This window comes from Aphis gossypii, unplaced genomic scaffold (assembly GCF_020184175.1).
Source record: "Aphis gossypii isolate Hap1 unplaced genomic scaffold, ASM2018417v2 Contig00953, whole genome shotgun sequence".
Classification (NCBI taxonomy): domain Eukaryota; kingdom Metazoa; phylum Arthropoda; class Insecta; order Hemiptera; family Aphididae; genus Aphis; species Aphis gossypii.
This window is the reverse complement of record NW_026083379.1, coordinates 1-23,562: the sequence shown is the minus strand read 5'-3', so window position 1 is coordinate 23,562 and position 23,562 is coordinate 1. Positions and strand designations below refer to the sequence as shown.

The 23,562-nt window shown below is 29.7% G+C and overlaps 1 protein-coding gene and 2 pseudogenes across 1 annotated transcript; 1 reads left to right on the top strand and 2 right to left on the bottom strand.

Moving 5' to 3' along the window:
* Positions 1-1,479: 1,479 nt before the first annotated feature.
* On the bottom strand, positions 1,480-2,568 carry LOC126555618 (uncharacterized; annotated as a pseudogene).
* An 8,289-nt stretch (positions 2,569-10,857) lies between these two features.
* LOC114122904 (uncharacterized) lies at positions 10,858-12,687 on the top strand (annotated as a pseudogene).
* A 715-nt stretch (positions 12,688-13,402) lies between these two features.
* Positions 13,403-18,794, bottom strand: LOC126555619 (uncharacterized). The gene is made up of 6 exons (XM_050210515.1): positions 18,774-18,794; positions 18,638-18,703; positions 17,539-17,734; positions 14,569-14,671; positions 14,125-14,189; positions 13,403-14,037 (listed from the first exon to the last, which is right to left on the bottom strand). Exons 1-6 carry the CDS (start codon positions 18,792-18,794, stop codon positions 13,403-13,405), a joined length of 1,086 nt encoding a protein of 361 aa, XP_050066472.1.
* Between the last annotated feature and the right edge of the window lie 4,768 nt (positions 18,795-23,562).

Genomic DNA, 23,562 nt, shown 5'->3' with positions numbered 1-23,562 from the left:
ATTTTTACCATAAAAGACATTGTTGGCGCATAAGCTGACCACAATAATAGTGGAAGAAACTTGTCGCCAATAAGTATAATATGAATTTACTGTATAATGAATAGGTAAATTAAATAATTAAATAAATGCAAATAATAATATAAACAAATGGACTGCCTGGTTGGCAATATAATTTAAAAATGAATATAAATAAATATATAAAGGTTATAATGTAGTGGTAACAAATGTTAATTTAGAGATCAAATACAGAAAAAAAAACAGTTTATGAAATAATTAATATAAGTTTTGCCTCAGATGGCCTTAATAACAAAATATATAATATGCCTCAGACGGCCTTTAATAACAAAAATATAATATTAGCAATATATAATAATGCCTCAGACGGCCCTTATAAAATAATAATAATACTAAGGCGACTAAAAACTATTGTATTCAATATTGAGCTGCAGCTCCCACAATTACAATAAAATATAATAACTTACGTGGCAACATAGAGCAAGGTACCGACACAACACGGCTAACAAATAAAGGAAACCACGCACCTTTCACAAATGCTGGACCAACAAACACTAGGTGTCAAAGTTGTTCTATTGCTGGTAAAGCGACAACCCTAAAGTAATAATAATAAATTACATAAATATTCAAATTAAAGCTATTGAAACAATAGTTACCAGACAATAGAAACAAGAAACCAGCGTTGATCACAGCCAAAACAAAAAAGGGCACCTATACACGAGGTTTTAGAAAAAAGGGGGCTGTTATGCAACTATACTAATATATATTTGGCATTACCCCTAAAAGAGAAGGACTTGTCCCAATAATGGACGAGAAACAAGTAACTAGAAAAATCATAACGAAACGAGAATAACGAATATGGCCAATAATTAATAAAACCACTATCACAGTTGTCGATAACAATCAAGGGCTGCCAACAACACTATTGCAGCACAACGGCAATAAGCAATCACAAATTATTGGCACCACTAAAAACTAACATAAAAAAAAACAATTTAATAAATACACAAAACAGACATTGAAGCACTTTTTTCTAATATAAAAAGCGTCATCAGATAAAAAAAATCACATAAGTGTAAAATAAAATATGCATTCATTCTTCAGCTTAGAATCTAAAAGGTCTTAATGTAGGTAATAAATGAACAAAAACAAAAATAATCTTTTAATTTGTATTAATGTATTTAAATATAAATGACAATTAAAAATCAGGTACCTATAAGGCATACCTAATTCAAATTTAATAACAAAAAAAAATTGAATCACTCAAATTAGATAAATAATAAGATAAATTTAATAAATATATCAAAACTAAACATTTTTTTATTTTTTTGTCAACTTAATTATGAAAAAAAAATATTAAAAACAAAGTAGATTATACTAAAAAAACTATTTTGAATTTTCGTTAGATTTTATTTTTTTAAAACATTTAGATTTATAAAAAATAATAAAGAAAAGTTACGTACTCTAATCACTGGGTTTTGTGTAGTCATAATTACCAGATACAGGATAATCGTACATATTGAACTGATTTGGACATGCAATGTTGATATTTGAATGATCAGGATTTTCTGTGTGATTTATAGTTTGTGATCGAGCGTGTTGGAAAATTGGCAGATGATTTGATTGAAGCACGGTAGAAACGGGTTGTGTTTGCACTTGTGATAGTTGTTGTAATGAGCCTGATTAGAAATAGTTGATTGTGGCTGATGGTTGATTTTGTCTCAGTTGTTCTAATTCTAGTTTGGATATAATCTGAAAAACTTTAGTCTTCGCAATGTGTTGTAAGTACGGTGAAAACTATTTGGCCGTTGAATACATTGACGAACAAAATTGGTCTATAGCATCTAACTTGCTTATTGTTGGGTTTGATTGTTCAGCATTTCTTTGTTCAATAATACCTATACTTCGTAAGAGTAGATGATGCAGTCTCAAGTGGTTTCAATGAGTTGATTTTTTTAATTTTTTTTTTATCTTGGTTGAATTAGAGCGGATGTATTAAATGATGTTTCTACGTTTTGAATATCATTTTCAAATGAGACAGAATTCTCACCTCCAACTTGAATATCATTATCATCATCTGAATGAGATAGAACGCCATCGTCGTCATCAGTTACCACATCAATATTACTTATGGAATCCCTTTCCTTTATATGAGGTTTTAAAAAATCCATTTCATCCGCATACTTTCACTTTTTTACAAATTTTGTTTTTTGTCCTGACACTGCAATAGATTTTTTAACAGCTCTTCTGTAATCATCTCTCAGACTGGTCCAAACTTTTTTGCAATTTTGAACTAAAAAAAAATAATAATAATAATAAACATTAACGAATAAATTTAGTATTATTTTTTTTTTTTTAATTTTGACTGGTATTGACTAATAAAAAAAAATGGTAATTTTATGCTTAAATTGTAAACATACCTGGTTGATTGATTTCACTGGCAATATCTCTCCACAGCGATTCTTTATAAGGATAGTAACTATATTTTTTATCACTCATATCATATAAGGACGAGCGTTCGCTTACTAATTCAATGAGCATTTCTGTATTCATTTTATATAAAATATAAATATAATTACTTTATAATTTATTTTATTTTAAACCACTTATTTTCACTTATTTTTAATTGAAATATCAAATATGTATAATTCAGTACGTTATGACTTGTAATTATAAACTTATACAGTTCAATACCAAAATACTTTCGACACCATCGTCAATTATTTGACATGCGAGTGCATGTCGCTGCTGTAATTTGTCCTGCAGAAACATTATTATTGCAGGCATTTTCAGTACATAAAATTGATAGATTTTACGTACTGTATTACGTAATAGTATATAGATTACTTAATGTATATCAGCAGCTGTATACATTATAAGGGAAAGTACTGGCGACTAAAATACTATACAAGCTGTACAGTATTGTGTTTAATAATTTTTTTTATTTTTCAAAATTAAAAATACATTAGTCACGCGCAGGCAGTCCGATAGTGCGCACGCATTTATACGTCGCGCGTCGCTCCCGGAATATATCCAACTCTGAAACTTCTACTGAACAGAAAATTCTATTTTTCATCTCATTCAACGAAATACCTGACTCTCTTGATACAAACTTGTTAGCTGATCAACTTACGAGATAAATACTTCTCCAAATCAAGTAACATCGTCAAATATTTTAATTATTTATAAATTAATCTAAATACAATACATCCCACTACTGCGAAACATACTTTGTCAAACACAAACCGGCCATAGTGACCTTTGGACTCCGATAACATTGGCGATATGGACTCCAGAACCGTATCTCCGATTAAAATTGTCAATAACCAAATAATTAGTAAAAATAATGATGACAAAAATAAAAATAAAAATAAACGTAACTTATCGACATCGTCCGCTCCACCGCAATCTCCATCCTATACAGCCGCCATTAAGAAAGCTAAATCGTTCGTCACGCCAAACAGGTATAGCGTTCTATCTGTAGACGAGTCTACTATCGAAAACCTCGGCGTCATATCTGATAATCAAAACGAGGAGCAACTGAATACCACTAACAATACACCGAAAACAATTTTGCCTCCACCCATTTTCATTAAAGGGGTACTTAACTACATGGGGTTACTAAACCAATTTAAACACACTATCGGTCCAAACACCTTCTCGTGTAAATTGACATCAACTCATCTAAAAGTCCAAACTGATACCCCAGACAATTACAGAAAAATCATTCACTTCTTGAAAGAAATCAATGCACAGTACCACACATACCATCTCCAATCCGACAAACCTCTAAGAGCAGTCATAAGGAACCTACATCCATCAACTCCAGAATCTGATATAACAACAGCTCTAGAAGAAATAGGTTTCACGGTAAGAAATGTCACCAATGTTAAACACCACCAAACCAAAACTTCGTTGCCCATGTTCTTTATTGACATAGACTCTAATGGAGAAAACGTTACCGATATATTCTCTATTACTTCTATTTTGCATACAAAAGTAAAAATAGAAGAGCCCCATAAAAAACGTCAGATACCACAATTCCAAAACTGTCAAAGCTATGGACAAACACGCTCATACTGCGCTTACCCACCTATATATGTCAAACGTGGAGAAAACCACCTTTCATCATCGTGCACAAAATCTCCAGATTTACCAGCAAAATGCGGCCTCTGTCAAGGTGCGCATCCAGCCAACTACAAGGGATGCACAATATATCAAACAATTTCCCGGAAACACAACAACAACACCACAAGCAAAAAAGCCCAGCAGCCACCGCCTCATAATCTCAACCTCAACATCAACACCAATCCTGAGTATCAACAGCAACAACCAGGCTCCGAAAACACACCCAGGTCACGTACGTATGCTAATGTAACTGAGGGTCACCAGTCCGCAAACTCTAATACCTCCACAAACAACAATGAATCCTCACTTCTAAAATTCCTTGACGAGTTCAAATCTATAATAAACCCTCTTATCTCTCTCCTCACCACCGTCCTTTCAAATCTCATTAACACTAAAAATGTCAAATAATAACGCAACATCTCACTCTCTCCTCATCCTAAATTGGAACGCTAATGGTCTAGCAAAACACAAAGACGAACTCTTGGCCTTACTACAAAATAACAGAATCGACATCGCACTCATATCAGAAACTCACTTCACCAATTCAACACACTTTTACCTTCCTGGGTTCCAAGTCTTCAAAACCAACCACCCTGATGGCACCGCACACGCGGGAGCCGCCGTCATAGTAAAATCTTCCCTACTATTCTATCCTCTCCCGCAATTCCAAACGGACCATATTCAAGCCAGTGGCATACAAATAACACTTAACAACACCCCTCTAAATATATTTGTAGTATATAGTCCACCACGCCACACAATAACCTTAAACCAATTCAACGACTTCTTCCTTACTCTTGGTCATAAATTTATAATAGGAGGTGATCTAAATGCTAAAAATATACAATGGGGCTGTCGCGTTAACAATTCCCGTGGTAACCTACTTGAACTCACAACACAAAATCGTAACTACAAAGTACACTCTCCCCCATCCCCGACATACTGGCCCACTTCACCCAGAAAAAGACCAGACATTTTGGACATATTAATATCTAAAATTCCAAATAGTTTCCACAGCCTAGCAACTAATCTCAATGACCTCTATTCTGACCATTCAGCCATCATCCTAACAATTGACTCTGCCCCTCTTGCTAATCCAAAACAACCAAGCCTCATCCTAGGCCAAATGGACTGGACAACATTCAAATTATCCCTTGATAATCAATGTAACCTCAAAATCAGCTTAAAATCTCCAAACGATATCGATGAAACCGTACACCTCCTAACCAAGTCTATACAAGAAGCTGCTTGGTCCTCATCCTCCCCAATGCCAAATACAAACACCTCCATAAATCTTCCCCTACATATAAGAATACTAATCTCAGACAAACGGAGAGCGCGTGAAACTTGGCAGAGAACCAAATATCCCTCGGACAAACGCAAACTTAACAATTTAACAAATAAACTTAAAAGACTCCTAGCCTCTATTAGATCAGATAATTTCACCAAACGTCTCGTCTCCCTCTCGTCTATTGACAACTCGCTCTGGCAAACAACAAGGAAAATCCTTCGAACATAACAATCTGTTCTTCCACTAAAAAAATCCGATGGTACTTGGGCTGTCACTGACCTAGATAAAGCCAATATATTTCGACATCACCTCTACTCTATCTTCCAACCCCACAACAATATTCTCACTCCTTCTCAAATCGAAAAAGTGAACCATTCTCTCTCTCACCCTCTTCCCATGACTCTCCCACCTAAACATATTCGACCTAGCGACGTTGAATATGCGATAAAAAACTCCCCTCGTCACAAAAGCCCAGGCTATGACTTAATCACAGTTGAGGTAGCTACACAACTCCCCAATAAAACCTTACTTCTCTTAACACACATCTTCAACTCTATACTTAGACTGTCATACTTCCCTGTTCTTTGGAAATTCTCAATCATCATTATGATCCCCAAACCTGGCAAACCTCCCGACTCTCCCGAATCATACAGGCCCATTAGTCTTCTTCCACTATTTTCCAAAATTTTTGAACGAATTATCCTAAAACGCATCCTTCCTATCATTGAAGCCAATATACCTAATACCCAATTTGGATTTCGTCATAACCACTCTACAATACACCAAGTCCATCGTCTTGTGGATAAAATATCGTACACTCTTGAGAAAAAGCTTATTTGCACAGCTGCCTTCCTCGACGTATCACAGGCATTCGACAGAGTATGACATGAAGGCCTACTCTTCAAAGTCAAATCTATTCTTCCACCTTACTATTTTCTATTATTTAAATCCTATTTAGAAAACAGACATTTTTCCGTTCGATCAGGCTTCTCCTTATCCGAATTATCACCAATCCACGCAGGGGTACCTCAAGGTTCCGTAACAGCACCTCTACTCTTCAATTTATTCACCTCAGATCAACCTACCACCCCCAACACTACAACTGGTGACTTAACCGACGGCAAGGCGGTTCTAGCGATCCATTCCGACCCCGAAATAGCCTCAAACCTCGTACAAAATCATCTCAATCTCTTATCAACCTGGTATAAAGACTGGGGAATAAAAATCAACGAAACAAAATCCATCCATTGCATGTTCACACTAAGGCAAATAGTCTGCCCGCCCATCTTCCTCAACAATGTACCTCTCCCAACCGCCCAAGATGTTCGATACCTAGGTCTACATTTAGACCGCAGGTTAACTTGGGCAACTCACACTCACAACAAAAGACTTGCCTTAAATAATCGCTCTCAACAATTACGTTATCTCCTCACATCACAACATGTCAACTTAAAAAACAAGCTACTATTATACTGTTGTGTGCCAGTATCAGATTTGAATCCAGATGGTTAATTTGAATTAAAGTTAAACTTAATAACGAAATATGTCTTTATTGCATATAAATAAAATACATGTAACAAATAAAATAAGTGGCTGAGTGACGTGAAAGTGCTCAGTTGTTGATAGCTTTGGTACATCTGCCGTTGCTGGTCTTCGGGCTCCCTTATATATTGTGGTGCGTCTCTTGTTTACGTCGTGTGGTCACACGGGTGTCCTTGTAGTTGTTGTTGCAAATTCGGACACGAGTAAATGCATCATTAGTGCACTGTAATTATTGGTGCGCTTACTATCCCGACACGTGTCATGGTCATAGGAGCATCTGCATTACCCTTGACACGAGACATGGTCATACTAACTTAGTTTGTAATCTCGTAGATATCTTACAGATATCTCATAGCCCATAACAATACAAACTCCTACTCAAACCAATCTGGACATACGGTATCCAACTCTGGGGTGCAGCCAAAAAGTCCAACTTAAACAAAATTCAAATCTTCCAATCTAAATGTCTCCGTCAAATAACCAAAGCTCCCTACTAAGTATCTAACGACACTCTACATAAAGATCTAGCTATTCCAACAATCCAAAACGTCACAAAAACTTTCTACAAACGCACACACTCCAAGTTCCACAGCCATCGTAATCCCCTGATTTCCGAACTATCTACCAACACTATTCCTGGTGACCCCAGAAGGCGTCTAAAACGTACCTGGTGTCGTGACCTACTAATCTAAAATTGTTTATGCCTCTATCTCCCTTAATTTTGTTATCACACCCTCTCCTACCAGCAAACCAAAATCCTAGCCTAAAATCCTAACCTTAAGTGCCTCCAATGGGCGGTTTCTTATTTCCATCCTCTCAAAAGCCATATCACCTCCATCACATGCACTTATTGTAAAACAACATTTACAGATTGTGTATATTCAAATAAACGTTAAAAAAAAAAATACATTATTTTTGTTAATGTTATATACTAAAATATATAAACATATTTGTAAATAATTTGCTAAAAGTATTATTGCAGAAAAACTATTTTCAATTTTCGTCTACTTAAAATATAATAAAACATACTATATTTATCGTATACAAACTTAAAAATTATTGTAATATTTGGTATTAAATTAAATTTTTAGCAGCTGATTATTTAATGAATATAAAGTATGTAAAATATAGTAAAAAATAATAAAATATTATACATATAAACATTTAAAGTAATTTTTAGTATCTATTCCTACGGTAATTTTCCTACTTAAGAGTTAAAAAAGTCCTTAAACTGATCACGATATTCAAACGCTTGCCTTTGTGCACTACCTCCTTGTCTTTGAAATGACGATAAATTACTCGATGCTGTTATATTGGCTACTTCGTTGGTATGAATTCCACTGCTGTCTTGTTTTATATAATTATGTAAAATGCTTTATCGAAAAACAATTTCTTTATCGCATTAACGCGAATGGTACAGTCGATACGACTATCATATTGTACACTTCTTTTGTTTTCAAATTTCCATAGTTGTTCTATTTATAAATAATATGACTAAACCATTATTACCAATCGGCTTATCGCGATGTTAAATAATATGTTCAATATTTACACTACTATATAGTATATAATTATCCAATTCCATGTCGCCGCATACAATTAGTGACGTCACGTTACAGTGCCATATTTTTATTTTATTATAATAATAGAAGATAGGTATATTAAATAAAAAACAAAACAATTTGAGTGGTCTTATGTAACTAAAATTACAGTGGACCATCGGGGCATGCCCCGATGTCCCGATAGCATTTTAACATACCCTACATTGTTTCACAACTGGGCTTTCCTGATTGGTCTAATTTGAATTTGCGCGCTCAATCACTTATCATAATCACTTGTCTTATACAGTTATACGAATTAATATCAATTAATTAATTAATTATTATTTAATTATCAACATTATCAACTAATCTATTAGGTATTAATATTTGACTTTGTACCTATTTAAATAAATATTCAATTAAATTTATTATTATTTATTTTTTAAAAATATTTTATTAAATATTATTAAAACACTGTGTTCCTTCCAAGTTCTTTTTTAAACAAATTAAAAAAAGAAAAGTTGAACTATGTAGAGATTCGTAGTAATCTTACAACAATTAATGATATTAAACAATGGGTCGAGGAATATGGACTATTAACTAAAACTAAGTGGATATCAGCTAGGAGTTCTATTCCAAGTGGAACAAAAATATTGTGTTCGTAAGTGTAGTTAGGACCATAGGTGCAAATAGAATTTAAATCAATTAAATTATTATAATTCAACTGGTTTATAAGTATCTAATGCTAATTAGAGTATTTAGTAGGTAGATATATATAGTAGAATTCTTTCATATTTGTACTACATTATTGATGGTAAGTTACCTACATTATGTATAGGTACATACAGGTACCTACCTAATACCTAAATACTAAATTTATATTAGTTACATAATACATTATACTTAACAGTACCTACCTATAATATGTTTTTTTAGGTATCACTGTTGTACCTACTATTATACTGTTGTACTTTATTCAAAATCATAATATTATCGACTGAATAGATCCATACTTTTTTGTAAAATTAATTTAATCTTCAAAACCAATAAGGTCACATGTTCTTGTATGACTGATTATTTTCATAATTTAAATAATATTATTAAAGTATTGTTTTCTTTTAATCTATTAGACATTGATTAAGCCAATAAGTAATTGTCTAAAATCTAATATTCATTATTAGTTACCTACATCTAAGTTACAATTAAAATATTAATAACTAGGTATTAACTACCTATGTATAGTCTATACCTACATTTTAAATTGTTACTAGAAATGTTGGATTGTTAATATTTGTCTGGTAGGGTTAAATAAAAACTTCCTTATAATATTACAACTATATATACAACATATAACAAATAAATTAAGAAAACTTATGTATGCATTTAAAATTTTAACAGATATCTTAGAACTTAAGACAATTAGAGTAGTGTATCAAGCATTAATAGAATCTATAATACGTACGATACGTAGATTCATTGAAAAAAATACAAAATAAAATACTAAAAATTATCCTAAAAAAAGACTCAAGATACCACACAAAGTATTTATACTTTGACATGAGTGTACTACCAAAAAAAAAATTATTTTATAAAGCGGCGGTAATTTATATAATTAAAAATAAACTTACTTTTAAAACTGAACACGGACATAATACTAGACAAATATCTAATATCAAAGTACCGACTATGCACAAAAAATTAACACAGTCCAAATACTTATATATTGGTCCAAAAATTTACAATATACTACCATTAGAAATTAAACAGAGCAACTCTTTAAAGATTCTTAAAAAAAAAATTACACTCTGGTTATTACAAGAACAAAATATAGAAAGACTCTTAACAAATGTATAGAATTACTTCATAAGTTATTATATTAGTAGTATGACTTTAGTAACTATTGTTAATTTTTGTTTTATATTATCACATTATATTATATTATTTAACTACATAATTTTTTACATAATATTATATTCCGTGTGTTCCTAAACTCATCACTTAGATCAGTGGCTTATTCAGCGGATTGATCGGAATTTAGGAACACCTTTTTGGGGATTCAGGGCATTGCGTTGGAACAAGTTGGTTAACACATTTAACCGCCATCAACCGCTATAATGTTATCATATTATAAGTTATCAATTATAAACCCGCGAAATAGTCGGTACTCGGTTGTGCATAATATATTATTATTAAATTATAAATTAAGTTATTTAATTAATTATTAACTAATTTTTAATATGAAATAAATTATTATAAGTGTAATTAATAGTTTTAATAATTATTAAGGGTTAAATTATTGTAATTTAAAGCTTAAAATATTAGGTAATTAATTATAAAAAAATGGATAATAATCTATCAAAATTTATTTTATTATTTGGTTTAAATCACCTTAAATGTTTAAATGAATCTTTGGATTCAAAAAAAAAAACTGCTTATTCGTCAATATTTAAAAACATCTAAAATGCGTATAAGAAATTTTATGTTGATTACTAGTTTATATGATGACATTGACTTTAAATGTCATTTTAGACTCACCAGAAGTTCAGTTGAAGTAAACAAATAATTATTAAATATAATATTATATAATATTATTTTATTGCATAATATCAAATACTATTTTATTATTTATGATATAGATTCGTATGTGCAAGGTAAACCATTTTTATATTTCATTAAATACTTCAGTTGGAAGGCCATCAGTGGACTATAAAAAGGCAACATTGATGACTGTATGGTATTTAAGCAATACTGAAACATTTCGGTAATCACATTTGTCTTTACTTTATATTGGAACAATTAATCAGTTTTTGAACTAAGTATCACAAAGTTAAATTTGTATTTATGTTTAGTCAAATTGGGGATCGTTTTGATTTAAGCAGAGGTCTTGCTTGTCGAACAATTCATAAGTCAATTCGAGTTATTTCAAACCTACTTAATGATTTTATCATATGGCCTAAGGGGAGTTCTGAAGCTGGTATATAAACTATTTTAATCATTATAATTATTTAATTTTCAATATTCTTTTATGTACATTTATATATTTATACATTTAGCAACAATGAAAGGTTTTAGAAATTTAAGATTTAATTATATGCCCGACACTATCGGATGTATTGATGGTTGTCACATACGCATACATGCACCAAGAGATAAAAGATCTGATTATACCAATCGTAAAATGTTTCAATCAATTGTGCTTTTGGTAAATATCAGTAAAATACTTTTGCATTTTTTTTTTATTCTTAATAAAATTATTTTGTTCTTAATTCTTAGGCTGTATGTAATGCTCAGTTGGAATTTACCTATATTTTCTCTGGTTGGCCAGGAAGTTCCCATGACGCGAGGGTCTTCAAAAATTCATCTTTGGGACAAACATTAATGAATAATCCTCAAGAAATAATTTCTAGAGATCTACACATCCTTGGAGATTCAGCATTTCCTTTATTAGAAAATCTCATGGTTCCCTACAAAGCTACTCATGTACTGTCAGAAAAGGAAAAATTATTTAATAAAAGATTGAGTTCTATTAGAGTTGTAATAGAACAAGCTTTTGGGTTGTTACTTGGCCGTTTCCGGAGACTTAAGTAAATAAGTATATTTTATGTTTAATTAAAACAGAAACTAGTCATTATAGCACTATTTATAAGGACTTATGTCTTATTCATCATATACACCACTATATAGTTAATTAAAATTGGTTTTCCAAACAATTCTGATTCTTTGAATTTGTTTATGTATGAGGGAATGAACGTATAATTATGTTAATAATTTTTAATGAAGAACAATGCTAATACAATTATTGTCTTACTTTTTTATTAGAATATTATGTTTAATGCTTTAGGATATTAGAAGCTAAGTCAATTGAACTTATGAGCCTTACAGTGACTAGTGCTTGCATATTACATAATTTAGCATTACAAAATAATGATTGGATACAAATAAATAATGATCAGAATACAGATTTAACAGAATTGACAGAAGAAAACAATCAAGAATGTAGTATTTCATTAGCAAACAATCAAAGAAATGGGGTTAATAAAAGAAATGAACTAGCAGATAGGTAATTTAAAACAAAAAAAATGCCATAAATAATTATATTAGTAATTTTTCCCAATTTCAACTTTTCAATATTTAAAAATGATCATTTGTTGCAGGTTTTATGAAAATTAAATGAAATATTTTGGAGCTTTGTTGTGTATATTATATTTAATATAAATTATGAACATTGAACTTGGACAATAGAGATGATATGTTTTTTTTATAATCTATATCTAATTAATTTAATAGTTTTTTAATCACAATAAAAAATAAAATATGAATTTGTTTTGATATATTTATTTTCAATTTTGTATTTTAATAATAATAATAATAATAATCAATAACACATGTTAACTATGTTTTAATAATAAAAAACTTATATTAGAAAACTCAAAATGAAATAAACCTCCAAGGAACAATAACCATTGACCATATATCTTATTAACAATAACAAAAAAAAAAAACAAAATAAAACAACACAACTTAGAGTTTTACATACATTATTACTGATAACAGTATTATTAATCATAGGATAATAAAATAAAGGGTAATTAAATCTACAGTTTAGCAGTTACAATTTGAATCAGCTCACTCATGAAATAATAATAATTAATAATAACACATGTTAACAATATTTTAATAATAAAAAACTTATATTAGAAAACTTCAAATAAAATAATCCTCCAAGGAACAATAACCATTGACCATATATCTTATTAACAATAAAAAAAAATAAAATAAAACAACATAACTTAGAGCTTTACATACATGATTATAAAGAAAACATTATTACTGATATCAGTATTAGTATTATTAATTAATAATTGAATAATAAAAAAAAGAGTAATTAAATTTTTTCCAGTTTAGCAGTTTCAATTTGAATCAGCTTGTCCATGAAATTTTCTAGCTTGTTTTGAAAACTATCTCTGGATTTCCGATCCTCCTTCATTTCCTCTAATAATATGTCTTGGAAATTTTTTTTCTTTTTCCTTTTTGGCATATCTTCATCAGAGTTTATTTCTTCATTATGTATTAAAGATGGTTGAGAACGTTGTGATTTGGTACATTCAACAGAGTTATTTCCATTTTTTAAATTTATTTTACAGGTGTTTGGTAAACTACTTTCTAATATTGTGTTTTTATTTGGAATAACTGAGTCCTTTTTTCCAAAATACTTTTTCATTATAATATAATATTCCCAATTGATAGCTCCTTCACCAGACTTATGGGCTCTTTGTACATTATCTCTGAATGTAGCCATTAAGTTTCGGAACTTTACATTACAGTTTTGTCCAGATACTGCAACACCATTTTCTTTTAGGATGTTGGAAATTTTTTCCCAAATTTTATGGTTTTTTTTATTACTATTAAACTCATGTTCGAGATCACCTCTATTTTCGATGAGTAATTTTATTGCTTTAGTTGTCCAAATTTTGGTTTCTGGAATGCAAGTTTGAACATCATCAAATGGTCCATCATTATCTATCAATTGAACAACACCAAAGTTATATATATATATACATTTTTAATTGAGGTATAATGATGAAGTTTTAGATAAATTAAACAAACCTTGTTTTGTAGATATTGTGTTCTTGGTTGATGTACTTTTCAAAATCACATCATATTTCATACTCCTTTAAAGTTAATTTACAATCTATTAAATAATTCTACTGTCGTTTAATTTGTATTTATAAATATATTTTTTGATTATATTTCTTAATAATTAACAGTATATAAAATAAAAGTAGGTATAGAAGTGTAAATATATTATGAAGAAAAAAAACTAAAATATAATTTAGATTATTATAATATTACTTATGTGTAATTCTTTAAGTTTTAAAAATAAAACTACTACAATACCAAGGTAATTAAAATATTAAATAGGTAACAGATGTATAGTGTAGTTAATAAATGTTTAATGGTTGTCTAAAGTATATTACAATTTATAACTAATATTATTTTAAACAATAAAATTAATAATTTTGAACAATTATGTTATATAAATAAGCTTACCATTCAGGTATTTCTACACAGACTATTTGATTTTCTTTAAACTCTACACAATCTTTTACCAATAAAGCAGTTACATTTTTACACAGTGTTTCTTCATCAAGATCTAATTAAATAAATAAATGAATGATTACAATATAGTTTTAAATAATTTCATATCTTATTAATTTTTAAGTAAATTAATTGAAAAATAATAGTTAAATAAGGTAATAGTTCATTATCTAGGTAAAAAATATGAATTTAATTTTTTTTTTTTGGCTCCATCAAAAGAAGATATTCAGATTTTTTCAGATCAAAGCTAAATTATTTTTTTTTTATTTTTTTTTTCGGCATGATTATCAATGAAAATTAAAAAAAATATATTAGAGCTTAAAAACTTAACGAGTTCTATTACTTTTGAAATAAACACATTCTAAGTTCATTTAATAACAATTACAACTCACTAATTTAATAAAAATAAGATAGTATTGCTTTTGCTTTTGCTTATAAGTAGTACTTACCACGATCAAACGATAAACACATGGTGTTTATATCAAAATGTTTAATATAAACACTTTCATCGTGTAACAAAATAATTTGAACATCATCCATGTTGATTTAAGTTGATGACGAACTTGTCTAATATCTATGAACGAGACTGTGAATGACGAGAACTGACTAACTGAGAAGACGAGATGTTCAACTTTCACGAAAACCATTTATTTCATGACAAAATAAATTTGATTAATTCAATGACTGAATGACGCTTATTTTGGCGCGAATAAATGTTATCAAATCCATCGGGTTTTTTTCAGCCCATCCGTAAAATACTTGATTGCTGATATAGCAATCCGCTGAATTACCTCCCCTCCAGCGGATTGAAGAAGTGCTGAAATTAGGAACACTCGATTTCAGCTGCTGACCAATCGGCTGAATTTAGGAACACACGGATTATATAAGCAATGAGGAGAAAACATATATTTACCTACTTATATTAATATTATAGTTATATGCACATTTCTTAATTATTTAGTTTATATGAACTATTTAATGAATTTATATTTAAATTGTAAATTGTGAAGGGCTCCCACACGAACATGTTCAGTGGGGCCCATTATCTTCTTGAAGAAAAAAAAAATAAAAAAAAAATAAATAGATAAAATATTTTAACTGTATAATTTATTTTTAATATTATTGATAGTTAGTAGTTAGTTTATTATTATTATTATTATTATTATTTTTTTAATAGTCCAATATTGTAATTTATTATGTCATAAATTTGTAAAATAGTTAGGTATAACAAAAGTAAGGTTATACACCCATGCTTGCCTGCTATAAAATGTATCTGTTACACTCAGTTTAGGAAGTGGTTGATTTTGCATTATGTTGAAACACACTTGAACAGTATTAGGTAATTTTTCAGCCATCATTCGAGAAAAGCATTTTGATTTATTTTTGTGTTCTAATAATGTATCTTCTAAATCAACTTTTTTTTCAATATCATTTTCATTTTTTATTTTAACTGAAGTCTCAGAACAAAATGAACATACATCTTGCCGTGGATGTCCAAAACCCCAAATTAAAATTATTACAAAAAACATTATAATATTTACTTAATGATACAATAGATTTCTTATTAACCTTATTAACTTCCCTTTTTTTCTTCCAATGTTTCCACATAACTAAAACAGATAACCCAGGTTGCAAGTAACTACGGCCTGTATCTTGTCTACAATAATGACTTTTTTACTTTTAAACGATGCAATATGTTTTTTAATGGATGTAGATATTTCATCAAATGAATTAATCCTGACAATGCTAAATCCTCCCCTTTTTTCTTTAGGTCTACTATGATTTTGTGTAAAGCTAATATATTTTATCTCCTTTTTGTAATTCTTGTAATTCCAGTGAATGCAATTGAACATACTTGAATTATGTCACCTTTTTCAGTAGGCAAATAATAAATAACTACTGTTTTTTCTTTTTTCTTTCCTTTGCGACGATCTGTTCTTATTGGACGATCAATTTTCATCATTGTGAGGAGAAATTTATATTGTTCTATTTGCAACGTGCTCTGATACTTATATTAAATATAATATATAAATTACTACATACCATAGCCAACAATAACCTAACATTGGGGGTGCAACAGACATTTTATGATAGGGGTGTAAAATATTACTATAATCGGATTCTAAAGGTGAGCAGGAGATTAAGTACATATTTTCTTAAACATATTAATATAAATCATCAACGGCGGCGGAGCGGCGTAATAATGCCGAACGCAGCGACAATAGTACATTGTACCAAATTATACTATGTGGCGGCATCGTTCAGGGTCAAAGATGGATCATCGCACGTATGCTTGTCACCCGGTATAAAATATTATAGGCACACAATTACCATCCGATAGAATAATAGGAATATTGTTTGACGCACGACATCGTTCAGATAACGCAAAGCGTGGGAAGAAGCGGATGCAGGTGCAGATGACCAACAGGGACCTGAAGGTACCGCGGGAGTCCCTGGAAGATATATAAGGGGGCCCAGATTAGACACAATTCAGACGTGATCCACCAGAGTTAGAGCAAGCACCTTCACGTCACCCAGTTTAATATTTTATGTCTCCTGGACTTAGAATATTTTTCACAAGTTTTATTAAATTAATTAATTGGACTTAGAATAATTTTTAAATAAAAAACACTTCGAATAATTTCGAGAGTTCGTTTATTTCACAACACCTTTCCGATTCGACATCATTCAACTGATTGTACGTGGCACGTTACATATTTTAGAAGTTAATTCACATAAATTTGTATTAAATGTGTGAAAATCAGTTGATTTTAAAATTGATACACTGCATTTGTTTGATATAGTATTAGAACGAGGACATGTGATAGACCAGTCATGAGCAATTTGATTTTTTTGTATTTGTTTAATTTTTTTTTTTTTTTTTATTTATTTTATTTCTTTTTCTAACAGTTGGATTTGAACAGATAGGTTCTGCATACTCAGGATTTGAACTTGTGTTTGAAACTTTGGCAGGTGTGTCATGTTCAGCTATTTGAAGATCAGTGGCGCATGGTACTTGTATTACAATAGGACACAAGTCATCAAGTGGTATAATATTTTCAGAAACTTTTTCATCGTAGTTAAAAATAAAATCCATTTCTTGCATGGTTTGATAGTTCTAAAAATATATTAAGTAATAAATATAACAGTGTTATAAACATAATTAAATACATAATACTATTCTTTTAAGTTTATACTTTAATATTATTAAATAATATAAATATACATTACACATTGGCATTTCATCTTCAAAAGATAAAAATGTTTATTTAGCTATGATATATATTATACTTTTATAATCATTATCGTTTAAAAAATAACTATTAAGTAAACTCATTTTACTACATTAACCCTAGATGTAAGTAAAATATATTTTACCAGTTTAATTATTTAATCTTACATTCTTACCATTTCAATAATGTCTCTTGAATTCATAATACTGTGTGGTTCACATGCATTTAACCAATTTGTGCTTTATCCTAAAAAGACAAATAATATATTAATATATATAAAATTTAAAATTTATCTAAATATTCTATTAGGCATTAAAAAGTTAATTTTTCATATATTATCAAAACAATTGACAGTGATTCTGTTGACAGATAAATCAGGTGTTTTTTGTAGGTACTTCAAAAGTAGTGTCCTTAAATAAAATATAATAATACAAATTTGTGATTGATTATTTTTTAGAATTTTAGAACAAATATTTTATTCTTATTTATTGAAGCTTCAATAAATTATTAAACATTTATTATACCATTATGTAGTTATATTTGCTACTGTTGTCTAATGATTTTGATTCACAAGACATCAATCATTCAGTAATTTTATCCTAGACAAATATATAGGTATTTTATTACAATGAAACACTATTATAAGGGTGTAAAAATTAATACAAAAACTAACTTACAGATAAATATTACATTGTTCAAGTATAGAAATTAACTAACATAATATTGTGTAAATATTATTCTAATAATTAATATATTTATTGCAATATAAATACTAAGTAGGAACTTACTTCATTTTTATTAGCTAATTTCCCAACATGCTCGTTTGTTGAAGGTGGAAAAAGATTTTTAGAAACCTATAATTTTATTTATAAATCAAAAACTATGTACATCGGTTTTATGTTAGTAATTAATTTGGTCACTTACCTTTTTGGCCGCTTCAATCATTTTTTTTTTTGAGCGTTTCATTTTTAATTAACAATATTGTATTGTTGTAACGAGTAATACATGAATGTCGAAATCCAATGTTTCAATAATATAAAAGAACGTATACCAAATATGAAATAATATCACATATCGAACATAAAGATGAAAGAAATAATATTTATTGTAATATTATTGTATCATGGAACATTATAAATTTATAACTAAAGACACTAATTTGATAACCCGTTAAACATAAACCAATATACTTAAAGGAATAAACTATTTTTAGAAATATCGGAATGTTTGTTTACTTATTATATGATAACACTTTTACTTATAGCAAACAACACTATGTTTTCAAAACCTTAAAACTAAAAATATTTTTTCAAACAATAATAAGATTAATATTGGTAATAATACGGTAGATACGCATATTTAACATGGAAAATACTACATTATGTCATAGTTAATGGAAATAATACGTTCTGTTAAAATGTATTGGAAATAACACCTTTTGAGAAAACAAGATATATTAGATATATATTAGATGTTTTTATGTATAGATGTGGCTTATAATTTTCTAGTAAATAGTAATCATGTAGTATGTACCTACTATAATAATAATTTTAAGTTTTATATTTACAACAGTAAAGTTTAACTTGGTAAATGTTTATACAAACTAAAATACTCGTGCAATTTATGACTTATGAATATTGTTGCGTGCCAGTATCAGATTTGAATCCAAATGGTTAATTTGAATGAAAGTTAAACTTAATAACGAAATATGTCTTTATTGCATATAAAAAAAATACATGTAACAAACAAAATAAGTGGCTGAGTGTCGTGAAAGTGCTCAGTTGTTGATAGCTTTGGTACATCTCCCGTTGCTGGTCTTCGGGCTCCCTTATGTATTGTGTTGCGTCTCTTGGTTACGTCGAATTGCCGCCTTCTGGGTGAAACCAGGTGTCTTTGTAGTTGTTGCTGCAAATTCGGACACGAATTTGAGAATGTGCAATAACATCTCAAATGCATCATTCGTGCACTATAATTATTGGTGCGCTTATTATCCCAACACATGTCATGGTCATAGTAGCATCCGCATTACCCTTGACACGAGGCATGGTCATACTAACTTAGCCTTGATATCTCGTAGATATCTTATAGATATCTCATAGCCCATAACAATATTATGACTTGAAAAAAAAATTAATATAACTTTTACCGAGTTAAGTTTATTTTATTTTATATCTTAACTTAAATTTTAATTTATTTTAGTTAATTATTTTCATTAACTTGCTCACCTTTGCATAAAATATACCGGGACTCAACTCATATACTCCAAAAAATATAACGGGATCCAACTCGTGCTGTTTTTAAAATCTGGGACCCAACTCGAGTTTGTTCAACCATTTGGTTGTTCATTTTTAAATATGACGTTTATTTCTGAAAAAAAAAACATGGATTAAGATCAATTTTTAAGTTTAAATGCGAAGTTTGTAATATTATTATATTTATTGAATCGGAAAAATCGAAACCGGAAACTCATTTACCAATTAACGAAGCCGCCGTTAGCGGATCAATATCAGCTGGAATTGGATTTACGCAACTGTCTGAATTGTGCGCGACAACGGATATTATATGTATGACGTCATGTATTTTCGTATTAGTTCAAGGATTTATTAACAAAAGAATTCACGATATAGCAGAAGCACAAATAAAAATCACCTGTGACGAAGAGCGTCGTTTAGCAATAGAAGCTGGAACAGTAGATGTTGACGGAATTCCTATGTGTACGGTTGTCGCAGATGGACAATGGTCCAAGCGAAGTTACAAAACTAAATATGACGCATTATCTGGAGTGGTAAGAAATTTAAATATATCGATTGTGTACATTTTAATATTACATTTTTAATTTCAGGAAACAATATTTGGTTATAGATCAAAAAAAAATTTGTTTGTGGGTATTAGAAATCGGTTTTGTGTAATTTGAGAAAACAAAAAATAAAAAATTACAACCACCTGAATACACATGTTTTTTAAATTGGAAAAAGGGTGCTACAAGTATGGAAGCTGATGGTATTGGTGATGGTTTTAAACAAAGTATACAAATGCATGGTCTAAAATACAATAAGCTAATAGGTAAGCTTCTAAAATTGTTTAGGAGAAGGAAATTCTAGTGTTGCAAAAAGATTAGCTAAAATAATGCCTTATGGTCCTAGACTACCTATAATAAAAATATAATGTCGCAACCATTTATTGCGAAATTATGGAACAAAATTAGTAGCTCTGACGTTAAATACTAAGTATCCTATTTCGTTGAGAAAACATATAAAATCAAAAATATTACGATTTAGATTTTCAATAACTAAGGCAATTGAATATCGTAATAGCTTACATGGTCAAACAGACAACCAAAAATCAGTAGGCAAGTTAATTATTATAATTATTATTTTTTTTTTTTTTTTTGATAAGATTATAAATTAACATTATTATTGTGTTATAACATTACATACATTATTATTTAAGGATTACGACAAGATATAAATAACAGTTTTCGACACATTTTGGGTGCCCATGATCGATGTGAATCATACTTTTGTAAGAGTCCACAAACAAATGAAAAAAATATGATTGAAGACGCCGAAAGACCAGGGCTTGTGAGCGAAGTATCCCAAATAATATCTCGTTTAGTAGCGAATGTTGATAGTTTACTGATGAATGTTGACATCAACGTGTGTGAACAATTCAATAGTGTAATTAATAAATATTTAGCGGGTACACGAATAAATTAATCTCAAAGAAATTCATATAATGCTCGAGTTGAAGCTGCGGTTATATCATGCAACTCAGGTGGAAAGTTTCTTCGGTTAATGACATAATTCCAGGTGAATAGCATATTAGTTAGGCATTTTCATATATTATTATTAATTACACTTATTAATTTACTAAAACTGATGATATGTATTATATTATTATGTACTAGTACATGCTGGTACTATTATAAACATATAATGTGTACCAAGTATAATATTATAATAGGTATACATTGTTATAATACGTACCTATATTATTTATACGAATCATTTACACAAAATGTACATTTTTTCTTCAGGAGAAATAGGAAAAAAATGCTTGCTTCTAGTGAAAAGAAAAGATGTCGGCCAAAATCAAAAAAACTTCTTTTTACCGGAAATTCGGAAAAAAGGGGTTATAATGGCCCGGATAAAGATTATGGTTTAGCTGAACCAATGCCAGAAGATGGTATTTCAAAAGAAGTATTAGAAAAAACAAAAAAAGATTTCATAAGTTCATTACAGTTGAACATTGAAGAACGATCGGCCATCGAAGAAAAAACAAGAGACCAGGCCAATTCTCAAATTGGGCATGTTGAACGTCGAAATCGGCTTACAGCTTTGAATTTTGTTCGCGTGTGTAAACTTCGACCAACAACATTATGCAAAAATACGGTTTATGACATTATATATAGGAAGTTTTCTTCAAACGCGACTAATTATGGTAAAGATACCGAACCAGATGTTATCGTTAAATATCGATATAATATAAAATAATTATGTTCAACTAATAACTAGATAGATTGTAATTTGTCAATATAATTATTCAATAAATAATTTTTAAAAAATTAATGCATATTAATGCTATCTGTGTTCTATAATTATTTTTATCATATCTTCAATAGGCTTCAATAGGACATAAGTTTATATATTATAATCAATCAATAAATAAATAAATTATCTGTGATAGATGTATTTATACTAATAAATTAAAATATATACAACATTTGGCTTTATAGTTTCTATAAACAATGTGTTGGCTACGTGCGCACCAATTAGGGCTAACGCCGGAAGCCTAACTCCTCCGAGCGATTCCTCAATGGACATAAGTCAATTCGGTACTAGAATTAGAATTGAATACAATTAATATTTAATGTGGGTGTATATTAGTGTAACAATATATATATTTAAAGGGGAACAAAACATTAGACCACTCCGAAGCTGGTAAGTCTGGTCCTTGTCTTGTCCGCGGGCTGATCTGTTTGTGTGTAGCTGATCTGCTCGTGTGATGAGGTATACAAAGACCCTTTTATTTTGTAACGTGACACTACACAGTACACATGGTTTGTGTACAACAACACTAAGATCTCTTGGAGCACAGAAAAATGACGACGTTCATGAAGCCAGCCAAAACGAATAATAAAACAGTTAGAAGAGAAGCGACGTCGGACGGACGCAACAGTCGGCCCGGCGGCCCTGGTAGTCTGACCAACAACCAACAGTGCTGGCATATCACGCGTTACAGTGACGCGTAATGTATTATGTTTTAAAACACCGATGGTGCTCAAACACAATGTATATAATTAAGGATTTGAGTCAATTATTATTTAAATTGTTATAAGTTCTCGAATTATGTAATTAAGTTATGCATTAATTACGTAGTTGGTTAATTTATTCAACTGGCTTTTATTTATTCGTATGTACCTAAGGCATTTTTCGTTACCTATATTGATTTAAATTTTATATTTTATTTGTATGATCAACATTGATACAATTAATTTTATAGTACGATTTTCTTCAAGCTCAAAAAAGAATTATTCAAATTATAAAAGTGTTATGTGAGTTTATGTAAAATATGATGTACAGAGTAATAAAAATATACGAAATATAAAATTCGATATCGGTTCTATGAAAAAAATAAGGCAAAATATTATATTATTCTGTCACCAATATTTAATTGTTTTTGTATTGTGTATAATAATTATTTATAGACAGCG